Source organism: Pocillopora verrucosa, chromosome 6, assembly GCF_036669915.1.
Source record: "Pocillopora verrucosa isolate sample1 chromosome 6, ASM3666991v2, whole genome shotgun sequence".
In the NCBI taxonomy this organism is placed as follows: domain Eukaryota; kingdom Metazoa; phylum Cnidaria; class Anthozoa; order Scleractinia; family Pocilloporidae; genus Pocillopora; species Pocillopora verrucosa.
In genome coordinates, this window is record NC_089317.1 from 20,645,717 (window position 1) to 20,669,219 (window position 23,503).

Consider the following 23,503-nt stretch of genomic DNA (forward strand, 5'->3'; position numbering starts at 1 on the left):
AGCGCGGCTGCTAAGCATGATGAAATCTCGTGATTTCTCTCAATTTCAAGCACAAGAAGATGGTGAGTTTGCAGAAAAAATTGCCTTCTGTCATGCCGTTAGCAATTGTTAATGAAATTGTGGTATGGATTAATTTGAGGAGGCTTGAAGGAAATAGCTTTCGGTGAACCAACCTGAAAGAAACCTGGATAGCCATTGCGCTCGAGAACGACAAGAACCTGCGTTGAAAACGATTTTGGGGCTGACAGAATCTAAACTCTACGCTATAAATGTATTTGGAAAACGTTATTTCAATGTTTTAAGACTTTTTTATGCCAACTTGTGGTTGCACTTGAAATTCGTGTTCTCGGACTATTCGAGAGACGGATATTTGGACCTGCCATTGTCTCTTTCACAAAAAATTGTTCCTCTTCCTTTCTGACTTTGAAGAGACTGCTTTAAATTCGCAAGACAAATACACCATTTTGGATTCTATTTGTCCTGGTTCTTCAGAAATATTACATAGGATGACAAAGAAAGAGGAATATCAGAGAAAAACGGCCAAGAATAATTAAGACTCTACGAAAATTTATGAAGACCTGCATGTACATGTTTGTAGCTCAAGCTATGTCTTTCTTTTAAACTTTACAGAAATTGACATACATTCATTAGTTCAACACAAGTCTCTGAATACCTCTTGTCTTCTTCTAACTGAAAACTGTGGTGGTAATGGTTGTTGCAGATTCAGATTAATTCATACTTATGACACTGACATTTCTGTACTTGTCTCTTTGTAACTGAAGGCAATTCCTTTCCCACATGGCCTAGACAAAATACCTGATGTGCAGGGATACTTGGTAATTAATTCAGATGGAGCAGTACTTGCTGTAAGTATAATATTACATATCAACAAAGTAGTTGATTAAATAAGCATGCTCTGATTGGTCAAAAAGTGATTGTTTTGTGTTAGTGGTAAACTTGAAGAAAGCTGGAACAAACTGAAATGTATCATATTGTTCTTCCCTTTGGTTTACTGGGTATATAATCCACTCAGGATTTATTTACGAAAAAATAGGCTTGTATATCTATTGTCTTCCACTTTTAATTTCTTGATCTCTGTACTATTCTTTGACTCCTTGATTTAAGTGATAGACTGCACCCTGGGAAACCAAGAGAAAAGTTTGTAAAATACAAGCTGGAGGCAAGTGATCTACAAATTTTTGTGACTGTTTTCCAAACATCCAAAATGGGAGATGTTACCGGTAAACCAATAGGAAGTGTGGTCTATTGCTTGTGTGAAGTAAACTTCAGTCTTCTAGGGGTTTACTGGCACAATAAACAATAGTCTTTTGACCAATCTGGGTACTTGTAACTTCTCAAATATTTTACAAAAAGCAATTAACTCTCTAGCTCCCAAGAGTGACCAAGACAGAATTTGTCCTTACAAAATCAATACAATATCAACCAGATAAGAGATGAGAATAAGGAAAAATATCAATTTGGAGATAAAAAGTTAATCCAATACTAAATTCTCTGAACTAACATCATAAGAATTGTATTGTTGACCTAAAGGAGAAGTACAAATTTGATCTGGGAGTTAAAGGGTTGATGGATAAAAAGAGTTATCTATTGCATATTATTCAATAAACTTTATACTTTTCATGGAGTAATTGGTCATTAGATATGATCTTTCAGAGTACAGACACCTGGATTTATGTCATCATACAAAATTAATTTTCTTTTCTTTGAGCACAATGGCAGAGTTAACCCTTTAACTTGCAGAAGTGATTAGCAAGTAACTTCTCCCCATAATAAGCTTCAGTTATCTAGCAAACAGGTAAAGAGAAACCTGAGACTTATCGGGTAAATTTTTTTTATCTTTTGAGTGCTACAAGGTAATATGACCTGCATTTGCATCTTATCAAATCAAATGTCAAATGTGAGTTAAATTACTGTCTCAGCATAAAATATTATTTTCTTTTTAAGTCATCAGGTGACCTTGAGAATGAGGAAAATATTGCTGCAACCATAACTAGGATGCTTCAAACAGCAGCCAAAATAGCAATTTCAGGAGACAGAACTCAGACCATGAAGAGAATGTCAGGTAGGCCATCATAGGATGTCACTATCATGGTAGATCTGAAACTAGAAGATATATACTTTCAAAACTGGTGTCAAGAGTGAAGCTTTTAAGAGGCTAGATTGTAAAAAAAATCCATCAGTTTTTTTAGTTAATTGAAATTTGTTGTGAATCAGACAAGGGTCCATTAAATAAAGCAATTTTTAGGTGAGTGTTGAGAGTAATCCAGTTTTGCCATGATATTACTTCCCTTTGCTCTGTGATTGCTAAAATGATGTGACCTTAACCAATCTGATGTAAAACTAAGAACCATTCAAGGCTTTATTGCTCCAAGTGTTTTGCTATGCTTACCTTCATTCTGATCGGCTATTGTGGTTGACATTATTCCCCATCCTATATTCAGAACTCTCAAGTCTTATTTTTTGAGTGTGAGACTTACGCAAATGAATTCAATCATAAGCCCTCACACTGAAATTTATATTTCTCACCCATTTATGGATTCTGATTAAAAACTGTTGATTTTGAGGTGGCAAACTGCTGCTTTAGTTAAGTACCTGTAAATTAATTATCTTTTCAATATAATTTACCTCTTTTTCCCTTTGTACTTGCTTTGAACCCTTTCCAACCATGGAAATTCTTGCTCCAGATTAAGGAATGCATGTCTTAGCTACTGCATTTTTTCACAATTTTCCAGAGAGCATGCCCTCATACCCCCCCTCCCCCCCCCCTCCCAGGGAGGTGATGCCTGCAGCATCACAGTTAAAGGCTATGCTATTGTAAATTGCATTCTTTGCTAGTAAATCAACTTGGGAGCTTGGTACACTGTATATTCTAAACGTAAATATGGCAATCAAACTATAACCCAAACATTTTTGGATTTTTTGGTTTGGGTAAGGAGCAATTGAGATGATTTTTCTATAATTATTACAGTGATTATAACTGGGGGAAATTGAATGTGAGCTCACTACCATTCATTACAAGGGGAGTTTTTCTTTCTTTTCAGTCAATTCTATTATTACAAATGTAGTCGTACATATATCACTTCTTAAATTTTTGTTCTTAAATGTTTTATCACTTGCAGTGTGCTATAGAGACTTCACATTGATGGCAACTGTATCAAATCAGAAAATATATGTTGTAAAGAGACCTTTGAAACAGGAAAGTGAATAGAGAATGAATTAAATGGTACAAGTAAAAGACAAAGTCACAGCCATCTTCTGACATTGATCAAAGATTAAGTCACCAATGGACGTGAAATCATCAACAGAAATTGGATTTACCTGCTCAGGAAAAATGCTCAATCAAGAAACTTCTGGCTAGTTTAATGAACTGATAAATTTTCACACAATAATTCTCGTTTTCCTCCCTTTTTTGGATTTTTTCTTTTTCCTCTAATCACATCCACTTACATCTGTAAGAGCAACTCAGCTTGTACATGTTGACTAAAGTAAATCATTCTCCTTGTTTGACAACTGGCCCCTCGCTCATGTTACAGTTAGGGTGAAAATACAAAATTATGAAATATTTTCCTGTATGGACTGTTATTTAGAATAAACTAAAGGTTATTTAGCAATGTTGAAAATGAGTATTTGGGTGATTTTGAGTCACTTACTGACAGCTTTGACCCTTTCACATCTAAGACTTGGATGAAATTCTCCTTACTGTTTACTAAGAAATTCTTATGTTATCAGTTTGGAGAATTTGGTATTGGATCAGCCAATAATCTCCTAAGTGATATTGTTCTTTATTCTCATGACATGTCAGCTGGATATTGTATTGATTTATGTAAGGAGAAATGCTTTCCATGTCACTTATGGAAGTTAAAGGGTTAATGTGTGTGTTCAGGTCCTTGCTCTTTTTGTACATAACACACAAATCACAACACACGATTTCAAGTATAATGACATATGTAAAGTAATATGTATGGTGCCTGGCAGCCACAAGATATATTGTTGAAGCATACAATGTTTCAAAGATTGATTTTCCAATCTTTTCGATTCTTTATTTGAACTTTAAAAATATTCCTAATATTCATACATTTGTAGCAATTCCAATTGATTATTACAATAACTGCAAATATTTATAAATATGAGACTTTCTCTCTTGTTGCATCAGAGTTTTTTGACTTAATCCACTCCCTCATCATTAAATATAATTTTCCAAAAGTTCTCACAAACCAGTTGAGCAATTATTGATACAAAAAAAGTCCTCAGGTTGTTGATCTTACTATCCTACGTTTTTTCTCTAAATTTCTAGATTATATCCCTAAAATGAGTTATTTGGTAGCATGCATTTCTGGTATGGTCAACAGAACTTACATACAAAAATTGAGGATTGTTTCCCATAGCACAGGTTCTTTAAATGGCCAAATTGTTATGCATTATTTCCAAACTTTGTCTAGCATACTTATGTCCATAAGATGTAAGCCTTGATTCTTCACTATATTCAGTTTCAAGTAATGAAATAATTATGTCATTCTATAATTTAAGACTTTGCTCCTCGATGGAAACAAATATATTGTACATTCTAATATATACATAAAATCAGTGACCACATAGAAGCCAAACTGAAGACACTTTTTAAAGCTAGAAGGGATTCTAGGCAAAACGAGCCATAACTGTAGGTTTTGGAAGCTAAGTTTAAGAGCAGGGGCAGAAAGTGACAATTTTTAGTTTTAAGAAGGGTCAGTGATAAGCTTGATTTTGGCTACTTTGTTGTGTCAAGTCTTTGCTCCTCCCTGAGAAAATAGGGAGAAGAATGGGGTCTTACAGTGGCTGGTAATCGAGCCTGAGTCAGTATCTGTATTTGGGGAACCAAGTAGCAGACTCCCAGACAAGACTTGCCTGCAAAATGCCTAAAGATACTCCTGTTCTGCAGGTAATTTATACCATTGTGTACCCTGCCAGTTTTCTGTGTTATGCAAACAAAGGCCTTTAACAGGTCACTAGGAAATCATGCTGACGCTTAATGAATGAATAGATGAATGTATGAAGTGTAATGACATGCATTATACAAAGTACATGTAGACACTCTGGTAGAAAAAGCAAATTCAGCATACAGACCTTGTTAATGACAACAGGTAACAATCAAATTCATATCCACATCTCTCTCAAATATATATATATATTATGAATTATTAATTGATAAATAATTGACTTAATATACCTGTTAGAGCAGAGAATAAATCTGCATCTAACTTATGCCTGTTACAAAAATTTGACAAGAATGCGACACTGTTGTAAATCCTGATGGAGAAGTATTCTGTCTTTCAGATCTGCTTCCCAAGAAATCTTCTTGATCTGATTCACCATGCCACTTGCACTTCATAAATTTACCAACCTTAAGGAGAAAGAGTACAAATTTGTGAAAATAAATCATGTATCTCGCATAGAAAGGGAACTGGTGGTGGGAGGGATGATTTCTCAAAATTACACTATTATTTATCATTAATAGTAAATTGTACAAATGAAGTTAAATGTTTGCTATACCTTCCTTTTTGTAACAGACAGTACAATTATTTACTGAGTGTAAAGTAATTGCTGGTAGGGTTTTTAATATTCAATTTTAAGTTAAAATCATAATTATATTAACCTTTTAAGTCCCATGAGTGTCTGAGACAGAATTTCTCCTTACAACATTGATACAATATCAAGCAAACAAGTGATGAGAATAAAAAAAAATATCAATTACAGGATTATAAATTGATCCAATACCAAATTCTCCAAACTAACATCATAAGAACTGAATGGCAGACAGAAAGGAGAATTACTCATGAGATCTTGGGAGTCAAAGGATGAATACACTGTAGATTGGTGTTATTATCTTTAAAATTCATTTATGAAGGGCTTTTCACTGCAATTGGTTTTTCAAACTGTCACCTGAGTGTATGAAATTTGTCTTTGGCACCATGTATCTTCATGTCCATGAGATGTTGAAAAATCCTGTGTGTATTTGAAACTTACAGCAGGGTTTGTATCCTTTTTCAGAGGACTTTTTCAGGACCTAATTGATTTTTCTCAGACTTCAAATTAACTTCTCAAACTCATTAATAATTCATGCTGAGAAAACAAAGGAAATTACAACCATGAAGGAGGTTTGGATATGTGATCTTAATTATCATAAAATCTGGTGAACTTTTGCTTTGATTTTCTCCAAGAATTATTAATGGTTTGAGAAGCTATATCAAACATTCGAAAGGGTGTTTCATCTGATATCCAAACACCTTGAAGTTGGTTAAAAAAAACTCGGCTGCGCCTCGTTTTCTCAACCACTTCTCGGTGTTTGGATATCGGATGAAACACTCTTCCTCGTGTTTGATATATTACATGAAACCCTTTCATTCCCAAAATATCATAAGCAATTCTCTTCTTGGTCTATCTGCATTTCTTATAACATAAATTCTGGTGACTTTATGGCTTGATCAAAGCAGATTTCCTGGCCTTTCCAGGACCTGTAGTCTTTTTTCAGGACTCACTAGTCCTGGAAAAAGTCAAAATAAAATTCCAGGACTTTCCAGGTTTTCCAGGATGCATACAAACCCTGTGACAAGTAAGGGAGAAATAACACTAACCCACTCCCTGCTCAAATCAGTACCAGTATTTAAGTTTCTGATCTCTTAACCCTTTAACTCCCATGAGCGACCAAGACAGAATTTCTCCTTACAATATCAATACAATATCAACCAGATAAGTGATGAGAATAAAGAAAAATATCAATTTGGGGATAATAATTGATCTAATACTAAATTCTCTGAACTAACATTGTAAGAATTGTATGGCTGACAGAAAGGAGAATTAAAAATTTGATCTGGGAGTTGGAGGGTTAAAGAACACAGACAGGTTTGCCTGGTTGTTCTTAGTGAATTCATACCTCGTGCAATCCTTCCTGAACTGCTAAGAATTCCACATTCACTGTTAGTGATGACCCAGATGGACAGCACCTTTGAATGACAATACCATAATTATCAATGAAAGGAAACACCAACTAAAGTGTGGGAAGAGGAACCTAAAAAATTAGCCTTGCCTAACATACTTGGAGTCAAGGCAAAAGACTTTTGAAAGAAGAAATTAACCCCCTAACCCCTTGGAGTGCCTAGCATCTACTTTCTCTTTACAATATCACCCCTAAATTACACATTAAGGTCATGAGATTAAAGGAAACAATCACCCACTGAAGAAACTCTTGACTGTGAAACAAATTCTCCTCATCAGCAACTTAGGAAATGTATAGAGAAGAGTTTGAAGAATATGCATACTGATAGGTGTGGAGGGTTTAAGAGAGTACTGCTGTGACTGCGGCTGTGTGCAGCAGAATCAGCTGAAGAGGAGTTGAAGGTACACCTCTCAAATTTTATGGAGGTGACTATGAAGGAAGTACTTAGAACATGACTAGTTTATCAACAAAATCAGTTCTTTCATCACTGCAGAGAGAATTTAAACAGAATGGGAAGAAGGATTTCAAAAGTAGCTGTTGTTGAGTAGAGACAATGTTTTGCCATAGAAGAAGAAGAATGACCCGATTCCTAAATATACAACAAGTATGAGAGTGATATTAGAAAATCAATAAATAAGTAATATAAATGAATAAACACAAAAGACACATACTATTTAAACTTAATTCTGCAGATTCCAAGTTTACAGCATGTCACCAATAGAGTTATTTGCACAGAGTATTTTAATCACACAGAGTATTTTAATCACACAGAGTATTTTAATCACACAGAGTATTTTAATAACAGTATACAACAATAACACGAGGGAACTTTTCGTTTTTATAACCACAAGTCTGAAATATTTATTGACCCACGCAAGAAACTGCAATTCTTACCCAATTTTAACTTTTGGCTGTAGGCATACCAATGAATGCATTATGGGAGCATTTCTAAGTGTTTTCAGTGAGGCACTGTTCACAGGACTCCAGACAAGAGAAACATTTCCATCATCTCGTTCAGTGTTTGTAACTGTGTACTTCACCTGAAACCTACAAAGATAAATAAAAATGCGATATAAATTATTCATTTTTCTTAATCCTTCGACTCCCAAGATGCTACACATTTCCTTGTAAATAAGTTGTGAGAATTTGGTTTTAGATCAAGATAACAACTTCTACATGATATATTTGAGTATTCTCATTACCTGTTTGCTGGGTAGTGTATGGATATTGTTGGGAGAAGTTACTTGTTAATCACTTTTGGGAGTTAAAGGGTTAAAAAATTATTTTAGGTAAACATAAGTACTACAGTAAAATAAAAATCCTTGTATTGAACAGCGTCAAACAATGTACCTTTTTCCTTTTCCCACACTTGATTGGCAACTTGCACGGACACTCACAGAAGACCTTCTCACAATGAAAACAGGGAGACTGGTGAAACAAAAATTAAAAGCAAAAAATAAATGAAAAAAGGCTCTCAGTTGAAAAAAAAACCAAGCTTTGTAGTTCTGCCCAATAGCTGTCTAAAAAAGCACACTGTGGCACTGAAAGTGACTAACTGACTTCCTCACATCATTCACCAGGTTTAATGAGCTACATCTTCAAATTTAGACAAGGGTTGCAGTGCATTTTATACCAAGGGGGGAGGGGATTGATTAATCGATTTGTGATAAATGCATATGCACTTGTTCAAAGAAATTTCCTACAACTTATTACCTCACCAAGCACAATCTTGATCAAATTGTATGTAAAAAAGTCATGTGACTGAGTACTTTGCCATGCAAATCACATGTGACACTTGCAATAATTTGTGATGAAATAAAGTGAGGGTTGAATGGGGTATGCACATATTTAGGGACAGGGGAGACCAACAGGAAGTGAAAATGGAAATCTTGAAAAATTTGGGCCACTTTGTTCAAGATGTACAAACTGAGATATGTTGAACACCATGAGTACCAAGTGCAACTGCTGCAGCTTCTACCTGTAGGAAGTGTCAATTGTTTGGAAGCATTCCTTTAATGTCTCAACATCCCACTTTATTGATCCCTTGAGTACCACTTCCAGTTGCTGAAAATTAACAAACTCTGTCAATATTCCAATTCAAACATTTTAATCAATAATTAGCCCAATAATTGCTGGAATGTTTGTGTAGTCTATAATCCATCCTACAGTAATCTTCCTGGTATAAAGAATCTTACTTAACTCTTTCACCCATTAGATCTGAAAGCTTGTTCTCCCAAATGAAGGTCAAAGATTTTTTTGATGGCTGTTACAGAGAATTTGTTGTTAAATAGAAACAATATCCCTTGGTTGATAATTCTCCTACTTCTCACCAACCTACTCCTAAACTAAACAGTGTATGAAATTAATGTAAAGAGAAAAATGAAAAAAAATGGCAGCCAAACTTAATGGTGGTAACATCACAACTTGGAAAAATTACAGGACAATGTTTAGATTTTAGTTAACAACTTGACGTTATCAGTTTGCCATGTCTGTGATAGTGATTGATAAGTACCTTGTTCAAAGCCATCTGATTTTCATGATAGATGATTCTAAAGAGAAATGCATAGTGTTCCCAAGGTCTGAGAAGAACTGGGAAAGTACTTGCTTTGTTGCCACTTGTGGTGACTGGGAAAACATCTAAGCAAGAAAACCTGCAATAGTGAGAGAGAATACTTAAGAACAATATTGTTAAACCATAAAAAGTAGGGGGGCACTAGTGGTAGAAGGCCCCTCCACAGGCAATGGTTCTGGGAGCAACAAGCATTTGGAATAGCCAAAGCTTTTTTCAGAGTAGATGATGAAATGTGCAGGTTGCCTGTCTATTTTGACAACCTTGTATAATTATTCTGAAATATTCAAGTGTGATGACAAGAATGCCCCAGTGAGAACTGAATACTAAGACCTGAGTACTTTTATCAGGCTTTACTCAATGAAATTCCTATAATCACAACTAACCTGCAAATGATAAGTCAATAATATTTCATTCATATATTATTGGCCAAAAAGGTTCATAGTAATTTGGTATCATCAACTGGGTTGATATCATAAATTGGCCACGCTTAAGATTTTCAAAGCTGACACTTCAATTGTTAGTCCTTACTTAGGGCAAAAAAAGGTTCATACCTTGGCTTAAAATCCTGTTTTGAGTGACTGAAATGATGGATCATGTTCTTCCCATTTTCTATGTCCACATCATAACTAGTCCTCACATTAACTTCATTAAGAGTGACTGATTTACCCAAAATATTGATAACTGAAAGGAAATAAATAAACAAAAGAGAGCTTATAAGGAAGCTAAGGAAAAGTTTCCATTTGTTGAGGTCAAGATGTGCCATGGCTGGAGAAATGGTGACTCCATGGCTACATTTCTATGTCTCATGAGTTCACACCATTTTTGGAGTCCTCTTGCTGTGTTCTTGGGAGAGACACTTCCCTCTCATAAAGCCTCTATTCATCTAAGAGTTCAAATAAGTTGCCATGTTGTAAACTTCCCACCTTTCCAGGTTCATGCCAAAGTTTTTTCCAGTTTTATCATCATTAAAAAAATATGGGCACTTCTTACCTTCAATGCAAAGGAAATGCTTTCCAGCCACTTGAAAATATTTGCAGCGAAGTGTGGGAGGTGTTATGACAGGAAGGGTAGCATTGACTGCAAATCAGAGCACACTTTTACTGAGTTGATTTAAATGTTAAATGTTAAATCTATTCACCACATGACAAGAGGAAGTGCTTCCATCATGACTGACTGAGACAGAATTTCTCCTTACAATATCAACACAATATAAAATAGACAAGTAGTGAGAATATGGGAAATTAACCCTTCACACCCTAACATCAGCATTCATATTCTCCATACTATTCTCTATACATTTACTCAGGTGCTGACAAGGAGAATTTGTCAAAAAATCAGGAATTTCTTTAGTTAGTGATCATTGCCTTTATTCTCATGACATTAATGTGTGATTCAGTGGTGATATTGTAAGGAGAAATTAGATGCTAGTCACTCTTAGGAGTTGAAGAGTTCAGGGGTTATTAGTTGATTCGGTACAAAATGATCCAAACTAACATTATAAGAATTGTAAGACAGACAGTAAGGAGAATTACTGATGAGATCATGGGAGTGAAAGGGTTGAGACACTAACAACCACTCAATATTCAATCTTCCTGCATTTGCAAATATTATTACCCTTGTAGAAGAATTTAAGCAGGTATTTGCATTTTTACCTATACATTGCCATGCATTCTTTGATTCTTCAATTAGGTCATCAGGATCATGATCCACCAAGTAATGTCTAAAATCAATATCTGTCCTATTTTCTGTCTCATGAAAGACATGCAATTCTGGTGTCCAGACATTCACTGACAGACGCATCCTCCTCGTCAGAGCTGGCAATGAGTTCAGTCTAACATCCAATGGATAAATGATGTCACCACGATGAGTAATTCTTGGTTCTATCTATCAGTAACAGAATGAAGGAACATACTTTAACCCCTTGAAGTGACAAGCATCTATTATCGGCTAATGAGATCACCACTGGATCAAGCACTAAGGTCATGAGAATATAGAGAATCACTGACAAATAAAGAAAGTCTTGACTGTGAAATATATTCTCCACTTTAGTACCAATGAAAATATATAGAGAACCGTGCAGAAACAGGAGTCGGGAGGCTTTGAAGATCGAGGCATAACACAATAGACGCTATTCTTATTCAATGACATGTAAATGAGTGGCCGGGTATTCTGCAGTTGCTCCATTGAAAATGTGCATTTCAATTTGAATATAATCTAGCCACAACATAAGTCATTTTGTCTGCAGAGAATACTAGAATTATAGGAGATCTCGCACGAGCATGGCTATTTGAGCACTTAAATTAATTGGCACGTGAACTTAATCACCGTAACTGAAGAATGAATGAACTGTATAAGTGCGTTTCTGATACCAGTTCCCACATAAGAATAAAAACGCAAGTAAAATATTGGAATTAAATGGAAAAATAATGATAATTGGTGAATGATAAATTCTAAATTTACATCAATTTGCGCTTCCAACTGGATCGTTTACGTAACCCAATAAACTTGTGTTTTGGAAGATGGTTCTGGAATTCAAATTCTAAATAATAAACCTTTTTCCTCAAATCGACGTCTTCTCCCTCCATTTTTGAAGAACCAACAGGCCAACAAGTAATAAATCCGCCTGCATGTGCGTCATCTTTTCTGGTCATTAACTCAATGCTGCTTACACTAACAGATGTACACAAACGTAACAGGCGTTTCTGCCAATTTTCAAAATTTGCATCTTCTCGTTTGTTCCCTCGGAACTGGGCGATCAGAAAAAAGCATAAACGCTCTCCTGCGTAGCATGAATTCCTCGATCCGTGTTCTACATCTGCTACAGGGTCAGTGGTCAAAACTTTGGGCAGGAAGATGTAAAAGTTACTATCAAGTTCTTTGCCCGCCATGAAATCTGGTCGCCATGTTTTCTATTGTCGCAATTCGTTTGTCATATATGACAACAACTCTGTCTTCCTGAGTCTCCCGCTCAACTTGAAAGTCTTGCCCAGTCCCTTCGCATTTTTCACGGCAGCCCTAAGGATTGCCTGGAAAAAGTGACTGTTCATGTGATAAACTAACTGACAAATAATGGCATCCAAACTAACGTCCGTTTTGATTCGGTTTAGGCTTTTTGAATACTCTTCCGCCGAATCTGAGACTTCCTTATCCGAGAAAATGAAGGACGGAATATTATGTAAGGGTGCGCCGTTGATCAAGTAAAACAAACAAAGTAAAATAAAATGACTGTATTGTGTATTATGTTGCAGTAAAACAGTTCATTTTGAATTTGCCCCTGAAATCTTACACAAAATCATCTAGGGCGATAAAAAGTTATATTATTTTACGGTTAGATTCTTTTTTTTCCTCAGTAATCAAAGCTTCGCAACAAAGTTTTGTAATTATGTTTAAAAATATACTCAGTCTCCGACTGTTGATGTTTCTATGCACCAGCGATCAGTGGGTGCATCGGAACACCAGCGGCTTTAGACTGAGCCTGCAATTTGGAAACACCCAATCAAATGTTTCTAAATCTGTACAAAATAGCATCCATATGAAAGTGCTTTAGTAAAAGACCACACTAGAACAAGAGCCAGCGTCATCAAAGACAAACTTGTGCTCTTTTGGTTGGCAAGAATTCGTGTGATTATAACTATTTAACAAGCCAATATTTGTGTCTGCAAGGGGACTTAGTTCGGAAAGCTCCTCATCGATGTCATCTTCGACAATTTCAAGCTCAACATCTTTTCTGATTTCCTCCAGTTGAGTTAATTCTCCGTAAAAGTTAACTCCTTGGAGAATATTATTGTGCGCCACAAAACGTTTCAACTCAGTTTCAAAGGGAGCTTGCATGCGAACGTTTCGATGCACGCGGAATTTTCTATGAGTTTTCTGGCAGCAGGTACAGAACTTGGCTACAAATACAACCAAGCAGAAAATAAACAATGCTCCAAATACTGAACCAATCAACACAAATATTATAAACACGATCCTTTTTCTTCCGTGTTTGGTGGAGGTCCCGGTTGGAACCGAAGGAGGCGTGGTGGGGTCTGTGACAGTTATGGACGATGGCGTTATGATTTGTCTCAAGTAAAATGCAACAAACTGCGTCCCATTGTAGGTAAACACAATTGATTCGTTTGCTATCATCGCCCACAGTTTTTCTGTTAAATTACTGTTGTGACCTTGCAACCCAAAAGTAACATCCACCGAACCGCACTTGACGTCATAGACTATAACATCATATCTTGAAATCGGCAAAAATTCGGTCAAAGCAGTTACAAAGGTATACTTGAATTCTTCCCTGTTGGAAATAAAACTACAGTTTCCCTGAAATTTCATCAGAAATGTGTCAGTGACGGCAGGTACAGTTGTGCTTGGTTTTGAAGGCGTCGCAATTAACGTTTGAGGAATGCTGGAGAGAGTGAGTCCTGTTTTCGCGTGGGAGAAGTAAACGCCTTCTCCTTGCGAAGAATCGCGTTTTGAGGTTTCAGCATTAATAAAGGTTTTCTTTATAAAAGTATGTTTAGAATATGAAGATAAGGGCGAAGTCAAATCTAAGGAACGTTTCACATCGGATATCGATGACCATAGAACCACTAAATTTGTTGATAATAAAGTTTTCTTTGAAGTCGTCGTTGATGATCCTGTCGATTGTGCAGTCGGTGGTAATAGTTTTGTTCTTAGATGCTGTGATGATAAGAATGACGATGAAAATGTTGGTGATGAAGTTGGTGCTAGTACTGAGTAGATTACTGATGACTTCATTAGAGGAGTTGTTGATGATGACAACGATGATGATGACAATAATGATGACGATGACAAGAATGACGCTGAAAACGTTGGTGATGAAGTTGGTGCTGATACTGACTGGATTACTGATTGGATTACTGATGACTTCATTAGAGGAGCTGTTGTTGTGATTGATGATGATGATGATGATGACAATAATGATGATGATGACAAGAATGACGATGAAAATATTGGTGATGAAGTTGGTGCTGATACTGATTGGATTACTGATGATTTCATTAGAGGAGTTGTTGTTGTGATTGATGACGATGATGATGATGATGACAATGATGATAATGACAACGACACTGATAATGATGATGACGGAGAGAGAAATGTTGAAATAGAGGAAGAAGAGAAGGAGTAGGAGGAGGAGGAGGAGCGGATGGGGTGAGAAGAAGAGAAGTAGAAAGCAGATGACGAAGAAAAGGGGTACGAGGAAAAGATAGAAGGGGAAGGAAAGAAGAGAGAGGCAGAGGACGATGAGGAGGAAGAGAGGGAGGAGAGAGAGGTGGGAGAGGAGAAGAAGGAAGCAGAAGAAGAGCAGGGGGAACAGCATAAAAATGTTGATGACGACGCCGTCGAATGCGATGATGAAGTCATTCTTAGATGTGACAAAGACGATGAATTTGAAGGCAAATGCGAAAATGACGACAGATGTGTTTCCAAACTTGGCAGTAACTGTGATGCTATAAACACAGATGACGCTGAAGATCGTGACAACATGAAGGGGGTTGAATGCAGGACTGATGAAGATGATAATGAAATTGAAGGCAATGGTGGCGGCACTGGAAAAGGCAGCGATGAATAATGTAGGAAAGAACTTTTCAGTTTAGGAGAAAAGCTGACATTCTGCACAGTGCTAATAGGTACTGGGAACGTCAAATATGTGGATCCAACGGAACGCACTTCCTCAGAGTTAGTGCTTTGGTATGCTGACGATACAGCGCTCGATTTCTCAGATGTGTGCTTATTTGCCTCTCTTGTTGTGCGCCTCGGCGAAAGTGGCACTAAGTACGTCCTTGATGTAGAAAGCTCTCTCGCCGATGTGCCATTCCAGAAAGAGGCTGTCGTAGGGCTTTGAGATTCTTGGGCAGCATTCCTTGAAGGAAATCTGACAGTGGAGTTATGTGCCCTTGTAAATATTGTGCTCTCTTTTGATACTACCTCTTTAGTTGTCACTAACGATGTCATGTTGACAGGTGTGAAAGGTGACAAGGACTGTGCATTAGACTCCACTATGGCGGGTGATGTCCATGAACCGCGGGGGGAGGGGGTGGGAAACGTCTGCAATACGGTTTCAGTTGAAACTCTGAAGGCGAACTCATAAACCTCCGCACTTCGGGAAATATCTGAAGAACCTGAATTGATCGCTGCCACTGAGTTAAGACTGGCTTTATATACAAGCGGCTCCAGCTTCAAACTGCCTACGCTTTGCGACGGTGTATTAGCGAAATCGTGAAGTCCAAGATAAGAAGTACCTTCGACTTTCAGCAGAGGTGTCGACAAAACTGACACTTTCCCTGCGAAAAAAAAAAGAATAAAACACACATACATACAATGTGTTACAAGAAAATCACTACGATATAACTTTGAAAATACTGCGACACATGTAGAAGCAATACCAAGGCACAAGTATTTTGTCGTGCCAAGATCGAAAAGACAGCCAATTCTCGCAAATGAGCATTGATACTGATTGTTCACTACTATCCTCAGGATAAAAAAGGTACTTCAGTGCACTTATGAAATGGTTGATGTAAACCTCTTTTCGTTCCACATAACTCGACCAACACAAATAAAAAACTGTGTTGTGAATAGTCAAAAGACGGCAGACAGCCTTCCACATTAATACAGCCGGAAAAAAATATGTATTTCGCACTACTCATTATCCGCCATATTTTGGCACTCCGAGGCTGTCGTTTGATGTTATCAAAATCGCAATTTAGCAACGATTTATATAATTAATTCGCTTTTAATTAGGCTTTTGTCTTCAGATTTTACAAGTCATGTGGCAAATCAGTTTTATGACAAGTGACACATCAGGCATTTAGCGACGTAATTAAACTCTTCACCAAAATTTTTCTCGCTCAAAATCTGGAGTACCTCTTCTACATTTGAAGCAAATACTGTGCTATTTTGACGATTAAAAACAAAATCTTTTTCCGTTTCGAAAGAGGCACATATCTTCAAAAAGCATTCAGCATTTTTAAAGATCCCTTTATTGCCCTAAGCAAAACGTTTTAATCCTCTCGAAGTGAAGATTAAAAACTTTTAAAAGGCAAGCAATAAAAAGATTTACACAGGAATTTTCGCACGTCTCTGAATTAACGGACATCGAATAAATGAAAGCTCTCGCCATCGTTCGACGGAATATTGTTAGAGCACAGATGATAATTTGGCAAGCTAAGTGAAACCAAAGATACGATATTTTACGTATTTTTTCAAATATTGTGTTTCAGCATGACCATTTTCAAAAATAACAATCGCAGATTCCATGTAAACCACAAAATTGCAAAGCTCTCGCAGTCGGAAGCGAATTTAATTTGTTTACGGAGAACGCTACCTGTTGTAAACAAAGCTTATGTAAAATTCAATGAAATTAATAGCGATATTTAAATGCTTTTACCTTGATAGCAAGCAGATGGACCACACATTGAAGTATGTTTGATACCAATATCCCTTTTCCTCCTCTCTGTCACCTCACATCCTCTAAAAATACGACCGATGACATTTTCACATTTTGTTTTAAAACTATCACACCATTCCGTCTGGCGAAGTTCATTAGTCAAGTATGCCGTACACTTACGCGTGTCAATTTCATTCAAAGTACATTTCTTCAAACGTGCTAGTTGTTTCTCGTCCAAACGATAAAATATCTCCACTAAAGCTCGTTGAACAGAACAGCACAACCCTGACATAAATGGAATTCTCCATTTCGCTTCTTCAAACGCTTGTTTGACGCCTGAAATAAACAAATTTTTCAATTGTTCCTCATTCAAACATGGTACTTCATTACAATCACAGCTACCGTTCCAACGCGTCAAAGGACTGTACGATAACTCGCGAAAATTTGTTTTCACCGTTTCCAAAGCGTGTCTTGTCTCCTTGCTTTCTGTCAGTCGGAATTCAAATCCAATGTATTTAGTTTCGGATTTTTCGTGGAAAGAAAATGCACAGCGTTTCAGAACAAATTCGGACGCAAAACTATCGATGGAGAGATCGCAGACTCGACAACTTATAGAAGTGTACACTCCGAACAGCACAAATACTGCCAAAATTCTTTCAGTTGGCTTCATGATTACTCCAGAAAAGCCATGACTCACAAATGAAACTGAAAGCAATCTGATCGCCTTGGGAAAGCGAAAAGACAAAATTTGCACATGGTGGAGTCGCGCTAAAAATTCAAATTGTTAAAATGTCATGTCAGCCTTGATGTCGGCTGAAGCGTGACTTAGCACCACCACTCGAGCATGTTGGGAAATTTATAAACTCTTCCGTAATATGCTTAAATGGAATATCGATGCAATCTACGATCACGAGACAAATCGTTTCTTAATAAGCCACATGGCTAGACATAAAAGCGGCGCTCGTTCTCGATTGCACATAATAGCAGATACGCAGTTGATGTTTTTCTCGTGAAGCCATAAACACGAATTTTCTCTCGCCGCGCCCAGCGTGAACGCACGACTCTTTGGTGAGAATGTCTGTTGTATTGTTTATGCTTGATAAATTTATAATTGGATATAAAGGGAAGCGTCAGGGGGTATAATTGCTCAGTATTGCGTTAAATTCTTCTTCTAAATCGTCTGAAAACAAAGATTTGAAACAATGGACTTGTATCACCGAAGTTTCAACGTCGTTATATTTAACAGAAAATATCGATTTGTAAAGATTTTTAATTCTTTTGACCAGATATTTTTCTAAATTCCTATTTTCATAAGTTTCCGGCATGTTAGATAGTTCCCTCACTAATCGTATGATCGAGGTAAAAAAAAATAATAAAAATTATGGCCGGGACTTTGACGCTCTCTTTGGATGATATTTGGCTGTCTTCTTTGACTACCCTAATATGATACAACAGTTATTAAAATCCATTCGGGCTGGTACAGGGAATAAAAAGAGTCCCATTATTGCTCTCTTGGTAATAGCAATGAAAAAAATCACTCATAACTGGAATTTCTATCGTTTTATTTTTGTAGAGCTAAGGGAACGAAAAAAATACTTGAAATGCCAGTTGTTTTCAAGCGGTATTTCCTTTTGGAATAACAACCAAGAACTGGTAGATATCCCATACTTTTGGTCTTATTGAGTTGAATTTTGCTCAAAGATAGAAACCTCTTTATTAACCTATATTTAGTAGAGACTAATTTGAAGTACGAAGTAGATGAATATTGAACATTCCCTCATCATATCCGAGAGGAGAGTTTTCTGAACGTCATAAAAAAAAATAAAAAAAGCAAAGCGACCGTGAAAAGAAAGCTAAGGCGGAGACTAAGCCCGATCTGTTTGTTCCTGATGTATTCATGTTTTCGGTCTGAATCGCTCCGTACGTGTACCACGTTTCAGATGGACGCTGTGACTGTGATCTAATCAGGAGATCAATGTCAGTATCCTAGCAACTATGCATCTACCCCTCCCCTAACTCAACAACAATCAACTACGAACGAATTAGGGATAGAGATCCATGGTGTCTCTAAGTGATGTAGCTTGATAAAAAAAAGTAGAAAATTACAATGAAAATAGCGTTGAAGAAGCAGATGATTATACCTTACGGTGTTCTCAGAAAATCTTCTCAACACAGATTTCATCTTTACCATCCTTTATGTACAGTGCGTCTATACATAGACAATGAACCCCACTGATATTTAGTAAAAAAAACAAGTCAGACGCGTTAATTTAAATATGGGAAGGGAAATTTAAGCAAACGTTTCACTTTTATCTTCGTTCAAATTGCCGGTGAGCCACTATACTACATTCGTAAGTTAAACTTTGAACTATACAAGTGTTTATCAGAACTGTACGGACTCTGATGCAAATGACAACGTTCACTGCCAAGTTTAGTTTCGCTCGAGTGCCATTTAATGCAATCACTGGGAATAAAGTAACAAACAGAATATATAATAAAAACAGTAAGGCTTTTCATCTCCTCTTCTGGCCGTACTCGTTCCCGTCTTCCAGCAAAATTGAAGGTGTTATGTCGGGTCATGCGCCGGAAGAACTACAAAACAGCTAAATATATATATAGGAGTGTCAGGACTAATACTTGTACATGAACGCTCGATGCTCTCTTAAAGTAGGAAACATGGTAAAATTGAATACAAATAGTGGATTTATAGTAACAAACTGAGTTATTTGTGAGATTATTAGTATACCATGGCCAGTGTTTTGTTTAAATCAGCATCCAGCTTTAATGATTTTGGAGATGTTCGTGCACCGAGTCTTGACTTGCCCACACCATCTAGAATCCTTAGCCTCATATTCTGCTTTATTCCAGTCTCTTTTCTCGATCGCAGCTTTAAACTTTTTGAACGTTTTAAAGTTTGTCCGGCCAAGATTATACGCCATGTCGACTATGGCATTCTGCACAGAACAACAAAGGGCGTGGAAAGTGCTTTTGCCGATCACGACTTCAGCGTCAACAATGGCCGTTTTCAAGCTGCTGTCCAGGAGCCTTTCGATGTATTCATCGTCGAGGCAAGGAACGCAGGAATATTTAGATGTTTCACCGTATATGGAGCAGCAAGGACATTCTTTATTCCATTTAGTTAAAGGGCTCTTTAAAAACGTGTTGAATACCTTGTCTGCTGTACCTACGTATTGCTCTCTCGGGTCTGCTTTGATAAATTCTTCTCTTGCGCCATGCTTTTGCATGTTAAAACCATAGCCGATAGTTCTCTTTTCGTGTGTATCAAGATACACGCATCGCTTGTAGCCTTCATGCTGTTTGATCGATGGTTTTGGGTCACATTTTTCAGCTTGAACAAAACATTTGAGGAAGGTGCACGAGAAAACAAGCAACAGAAGAATCTCTTTCCGCTCCATGCCTCGTGGTCGATATCTTGTTTAATGTTCTCTCATGCAAGCGCAGATGAACAAAATGTTTCAATGTCTACTCTGCACCAGGCTCTCAGTTCTACGCTAGCCCACTCTTCCAACCCTCCCCACCCACGAACTTTGTTTGTCTGGTTTTAATTTATTTCCAATTTTAGTTCTTACCGGTTTCAAGCCTCTTTTAAAAAGGCCACTATGAGTTACAGAACTGTCATTAAAATTATATATGTTTTCTAAAATCATAAAATTTATATTTTTAGGGGGGTATAAAAGCAGTTTTTCACTATGTGGTAGCAAGTAAGCAAGAAGCGTTCGATAAATGGCCTCAGTGCGTGACATTCTCGGAAAAACAGGTAGACACTAATAATGCGTCACTAAATAGCCAGAAAGTCTGGACTTGTCTATTGTTTTCAAGGTCGCATGACAGTCGCATGATTTTTTCAACCAATCAGCTAACTTGTGAATCAGTGAATAGTGGTTTAGCATTTCAAATTCTTTCTCATTTCAGCTGGAGTAATTGTGTTTGTTAATTGTTGTGGTCATTCTTAGGAAGGTGGTGTTATGTCTGTTTATTCTCTCTGATGAGATCAATGAGTGTCTTAAAGGTTGCAAAAAATCCAAAGAACTTTATTGCGAATTACTTTTCCAGAAGATAGGGGGGTTTGTAAATGGAGAGAATCTTCAATTTGGTAAGGATAATATTCGGGACGGTTTTAAACGAGAACTTCCAGTTCCACGAGGTATAGAGACTGGAACCTATGCAACAGGTGATCATGATTATGGCATCGTGGTTCTTGAGAAAGATGACAACATATGTGTCAGTGAGCTTAATCTCACCAAGTTGACCAGACTTTGTAAGAAAAAAGGGAAATAAAATCTTTTATTGTTATGGTGTAAAAAGTTAATAGGACCTCCTTGTGAGCTTTCAAAACACTCGTTTTGTCGACAAAAAAATGCATGCAATCAATAACATTCGTTGTCGTTCGTTCGTTCGATTAAAACGTTACTGTCACTTTCTGTCACTGTCACTGTCATTGTCACTCACTAAAATTTTTTATTGTTATGGTGTAAAAAGTTAATAGGACCTCCTTGTGAGCTTTCAAAACACTCGTTTTGTCGACAAAAAAATGCATGCAATCAATAACATTCCTTGTCGTTCGTTCGTTCGATTAAAACGTTACTGTCACTTTGGTGAGCTACTATACTACATTCGTAAGTTAAACTTTGGACTATATAAGTGTATATCAGAACTATACGGGCTCTGATGCAAATGACAACGTTCAAAGTTAAGTTTGCCATTTAATGCAATCACTGGACATAAAACAACAAATAGAATATATAATAAAAATAGTAAGGCTTTTCACTTCCCCTTTTGACCGTCTTGTTCCCGTCTTCCAACAAAATTGAAGGTGTTATGTCGGTCGATGCGCCGGAAGAACTACTAAACAGCTAAATATATATGGGTGTGTCAGGACTAATACTTGTACATGAACGCTCGTTGCCCTCGTAAAGTAGGAAACATGGTAAAATTGTATACAAATAGTGGATTTAAAGTGATAAACTGAGTTATTTGTGCGATTATTAGTATACCATGGCCAGTGTTTTGATTGAATCAGCATCCAGCTCCAATGATTTCGGAGATGTTCGTGCATCGAGTCTTGACTTGCCCACACCATATAGAATCCTTAGCCTCGTACGCTGCTTTATCCCAGTCTCTTTTCTCGATCGCAGCTTTAAACTTTTTGAACTTTTTAAAGCTTGTCCGGCCAAGATTATACGCCATGTCGACTATGGCATTCTGCACAGAACAACAAAGAGCGTGGAAAGTGCTTTTGCCGATCACAACTCCAGCGTCAACAATGGCCGTTTTCAAGCTGCTGTCCAGGAGCCTTTCGATGTATTCATCGTCGAGGCAAGGAACGCAGGAATATTTAGATGTTTCACCGTATATGGAGCAGCAAGGACATTCTTTATTCCATTTAGTTAAAGGGCTCTTTAAAAACGTGTTGTATACCTTCTCTGCTATACATTGGCAATGCTCTCTCGGGTCTGCTTTGATAAATTCTTCTCTTGCGCCATCCTTTTGCATGTTAAAACCATAGCCGATAGTTCTCTTTTTGCTTGTGTCAAGATAGACGCATCGCTTGTAGCCTTCATGCTGTTTGATCAATGGTTTTGGATCACATTTTTCAGCTTGAACAAAACATTTGAGGTAGACGCACGAGAAAACAAGTAACAGAAGAATCTCTTTCCGCTCCATGAATCGTGGTTGATATCTTGTTTAATGTTCTCTCATGCAAGCGCATATGAACAAAGTCAGTTCGGGCCATAACCATTTCTGGATATCGGTTTTGAGCTTTGTGATTGGGTGAGATCAAAACCGGAAAAAAACCAAATTTGGCCGAGAGGTGCTGGAAACAAGAAGCTGATTTCGTTTTTTTTTGTTTTTGTGGCGGCCATGTTGTAATGCGGTACTAAGCTGAAACAAAATTCGCTAATAAGGACTGGACGTAAGATACCATTAAAAATATTCGTTTATTTCAAACATTCAACATGCATCTCCTCGACATTCTCGCATTCTGGAAGAGTAAAGCGCAATTTTTCTAGCACAAATTATTTGTAACGCTGTGGTCCTTCCACCAAGAGCGTCACAGGAATAAAAGCTCCTCCGCCAGCCTGTTTGTATCTGGAGGACTTCTGGGTAGAGCTTGGCCTCGATGTTACTGTCCGTTCTCCGTTGATTTCCCTATTTTGGGTTACAAGATAACCAATTAAATAAGGTTGAACCAAATAACGCCGCAAATTACTCATAACTGGAATTTCTATCGTTTTATCTTTGTAGAGCTAAGGGAACGAAAAAAATACTTGTAATGCCAGTTGTTTTCAAGGGGTATTTCCTTTTGGAATAACAACCAAGAACTGGTAGATATCCTATACCTTTGGTCTTATTGAGTTGAATTTTGCTCAAAGATAGAAACCTCTTTATTAACCTATATTTAGTAGAGACTAATTCGAAGTACGAAGTAGATGAATATTGAACATCCCTCATCATATCCGAGAGGAGGGTTTTCTGAACGTCATAAAAAAATAAAAAAATAAAGCGACCGTGAAAAGAAAGC

The 23,503-nt window shown here is 37.1% G+C and overlaps 4 protein-coding genes and 1 long non-coding RNA gene across 5 annotated transcripts; 1 reads left to right on the forward strand and 4 right to left on the reverse strand.

Annotated features, from left to right (window-relative positions):
- On the forward strand, positions 1-3,628 carry LOC131792912 (ragulator complex protein LAMTOR4 homolog). Its single transcript, XM_059110323.2, has 4 exons — positions 1-62; positions 783-866; positions 1,966-2,083; positions 3,141-3,628. Exons 1-4 carry the CDS (start codon positions 60-62, stop codon positions 3,227-3,229), a joined length of 294 nt encoding a protein of 97 aa, XP_058966306.1. The 5' UTR covers positions 1-59; the 3' UTR covers positions 3,230-3,628.
- A 414-nt stretch (positions 3,629-4,042) lies between these two features.
- On the reverse strand, positions 4,043-12,575 carry LOC131792901 (trafficking protein particle complex subunit 14-like). The gene is made up of 10 exons (XM_059110315.2): positions 12,116-12,575; positions 11,216-11,447; positions 10,554-10,640; positions 10,115-10,244; positions 9,504-9,642; positions 8,970-9,055; positions 8,342-8,419; positions 7,886-8,038; positions 6,929-6,998; positions 4,043-5,398 (listed from the first exon to the last, which is right to left on the reverse strand). Exons 1-10 carry the CDS (start codon positions 12,449-12,451, stop codon positions 5,252-5,254), a joined length of 1,458 nt encoding a protein of 485 aa, XP_058966298.2. The 5' UTR covers positions 12,452-12,575; the 3' UTR covers positions 4,043-5,251.
- Positions 12,576-12,791: 216 nt separating this feature from the next.
- Positions 12,792-17,762, reverse strand: LOC131793299 (uncharacterized). Its single transcript, XM_059110704.2, has 2 exons — positions 16,960-17,762; positions 12,792-15,856 (listed from the first exon to the last, which is right to left on the reverse strand). The coding sequence occupies exons 1-2, from the start codon at positions 17,627-17,629 to the stop codon at positions 13,107-13,109; spliced, it is 3,420 nt and encodes a 1,139-aa protein (XP_058966687.2). The 5' UTR covers positions 17,630-17,762; the 3' UTR covers positions 12,792-13,106.
- Positions 17,763-19,389: 1,627 nt separating this feature from the next.
- On the reverse strand, positions 19,390-20,413 carry LOC131793811 (uncharacterized). The gene is made up of 2 exons (XR_010717941.1): positions 19,706-20,413; positions 19,390-19,551 (listed from the first exon to the last, which is right to left on the reverse strand). It is a non-coding gene; the product is annotated as an uncharacterized lncRNA (long non-coding RNA).
- Positions 20,414-21,996: 1,583 nt separating this feature from the next.
- On the reverse strand, positions 21,997-22,644 carry LOC136281936 (probable T4-type lysozyme 2). The gene has a single exon (XM_066168975.1). The coding sequence runs from the start codon at positions 22,642-22,644 to the stop codon at positions 21,997-21,999; it is 648 nt and encodes a 215-aa protein (XP_066025072.1).
- Positions 22,645-23,503: the final 859 nt, after the last annotated feature.

Bases quoted from the DNA above. Each gene is read 5' to 3' on its own strand.
- LOC131792912 (XM_059110323.2), top strand. The intron at 867-1,965 runs GTAAGTATAATA...TTTCTTTTTAAG, and splicing joins CAGATGGAGCAGTACTTGCT to TCATCAGGTGACCTTGAGAA. The intron at 2,084-3,140 runs GTAGGCCATCAT...TATCACTTGCAG, and splicing joins GACCATGAAGAGAATGTCAG to TGTGCTATAGAGACTTCACA.
- LOC131792901 (XM_059110315.2), bottom strand. From the start codon at position 12,451: ATGGCGGGCAAAGAACTTGATAGTAACTTTTACATCTTCCTGCCCAAA. The intron at 10,245-10,553 runs GTAAGAAGTGCC...ATTTCCTTTCAG, and splicing joins GCATTTCCTTTGCATTGAAG to TTATCAATATTTTGGGTAAA. The intron at 8,420-8,969 runs GTAGAAGCTGCA...TTGTTTCACCAG, and splicing joins ACAATTGACACTTCCTACAG to TCTCCCTGTTTTCATTGTGA.
- LOC131793299 (XM_059110704.2), bottom strand. From the start codon at position 17,629: ATGAAGCCAACTGAAAGAATTTTGGCAGTATTTGTGCTGTTCGGAGTG. The intron at 15,857-16,959 runs GTAAAAGCATTT...TTTTTTTCGCAG, and splicing joins TCCATCTGCTTGCTATCAAG to GGAAAGTGTCAGTTTTGTCG.
- LOC136281936 (XM_066168975.1), bottom strand. From the start codon at position 22,644: ATGGAGCGGAAAGAGATTCTTCTGTTACTTGTTTTCTCGTGCGTCTAC.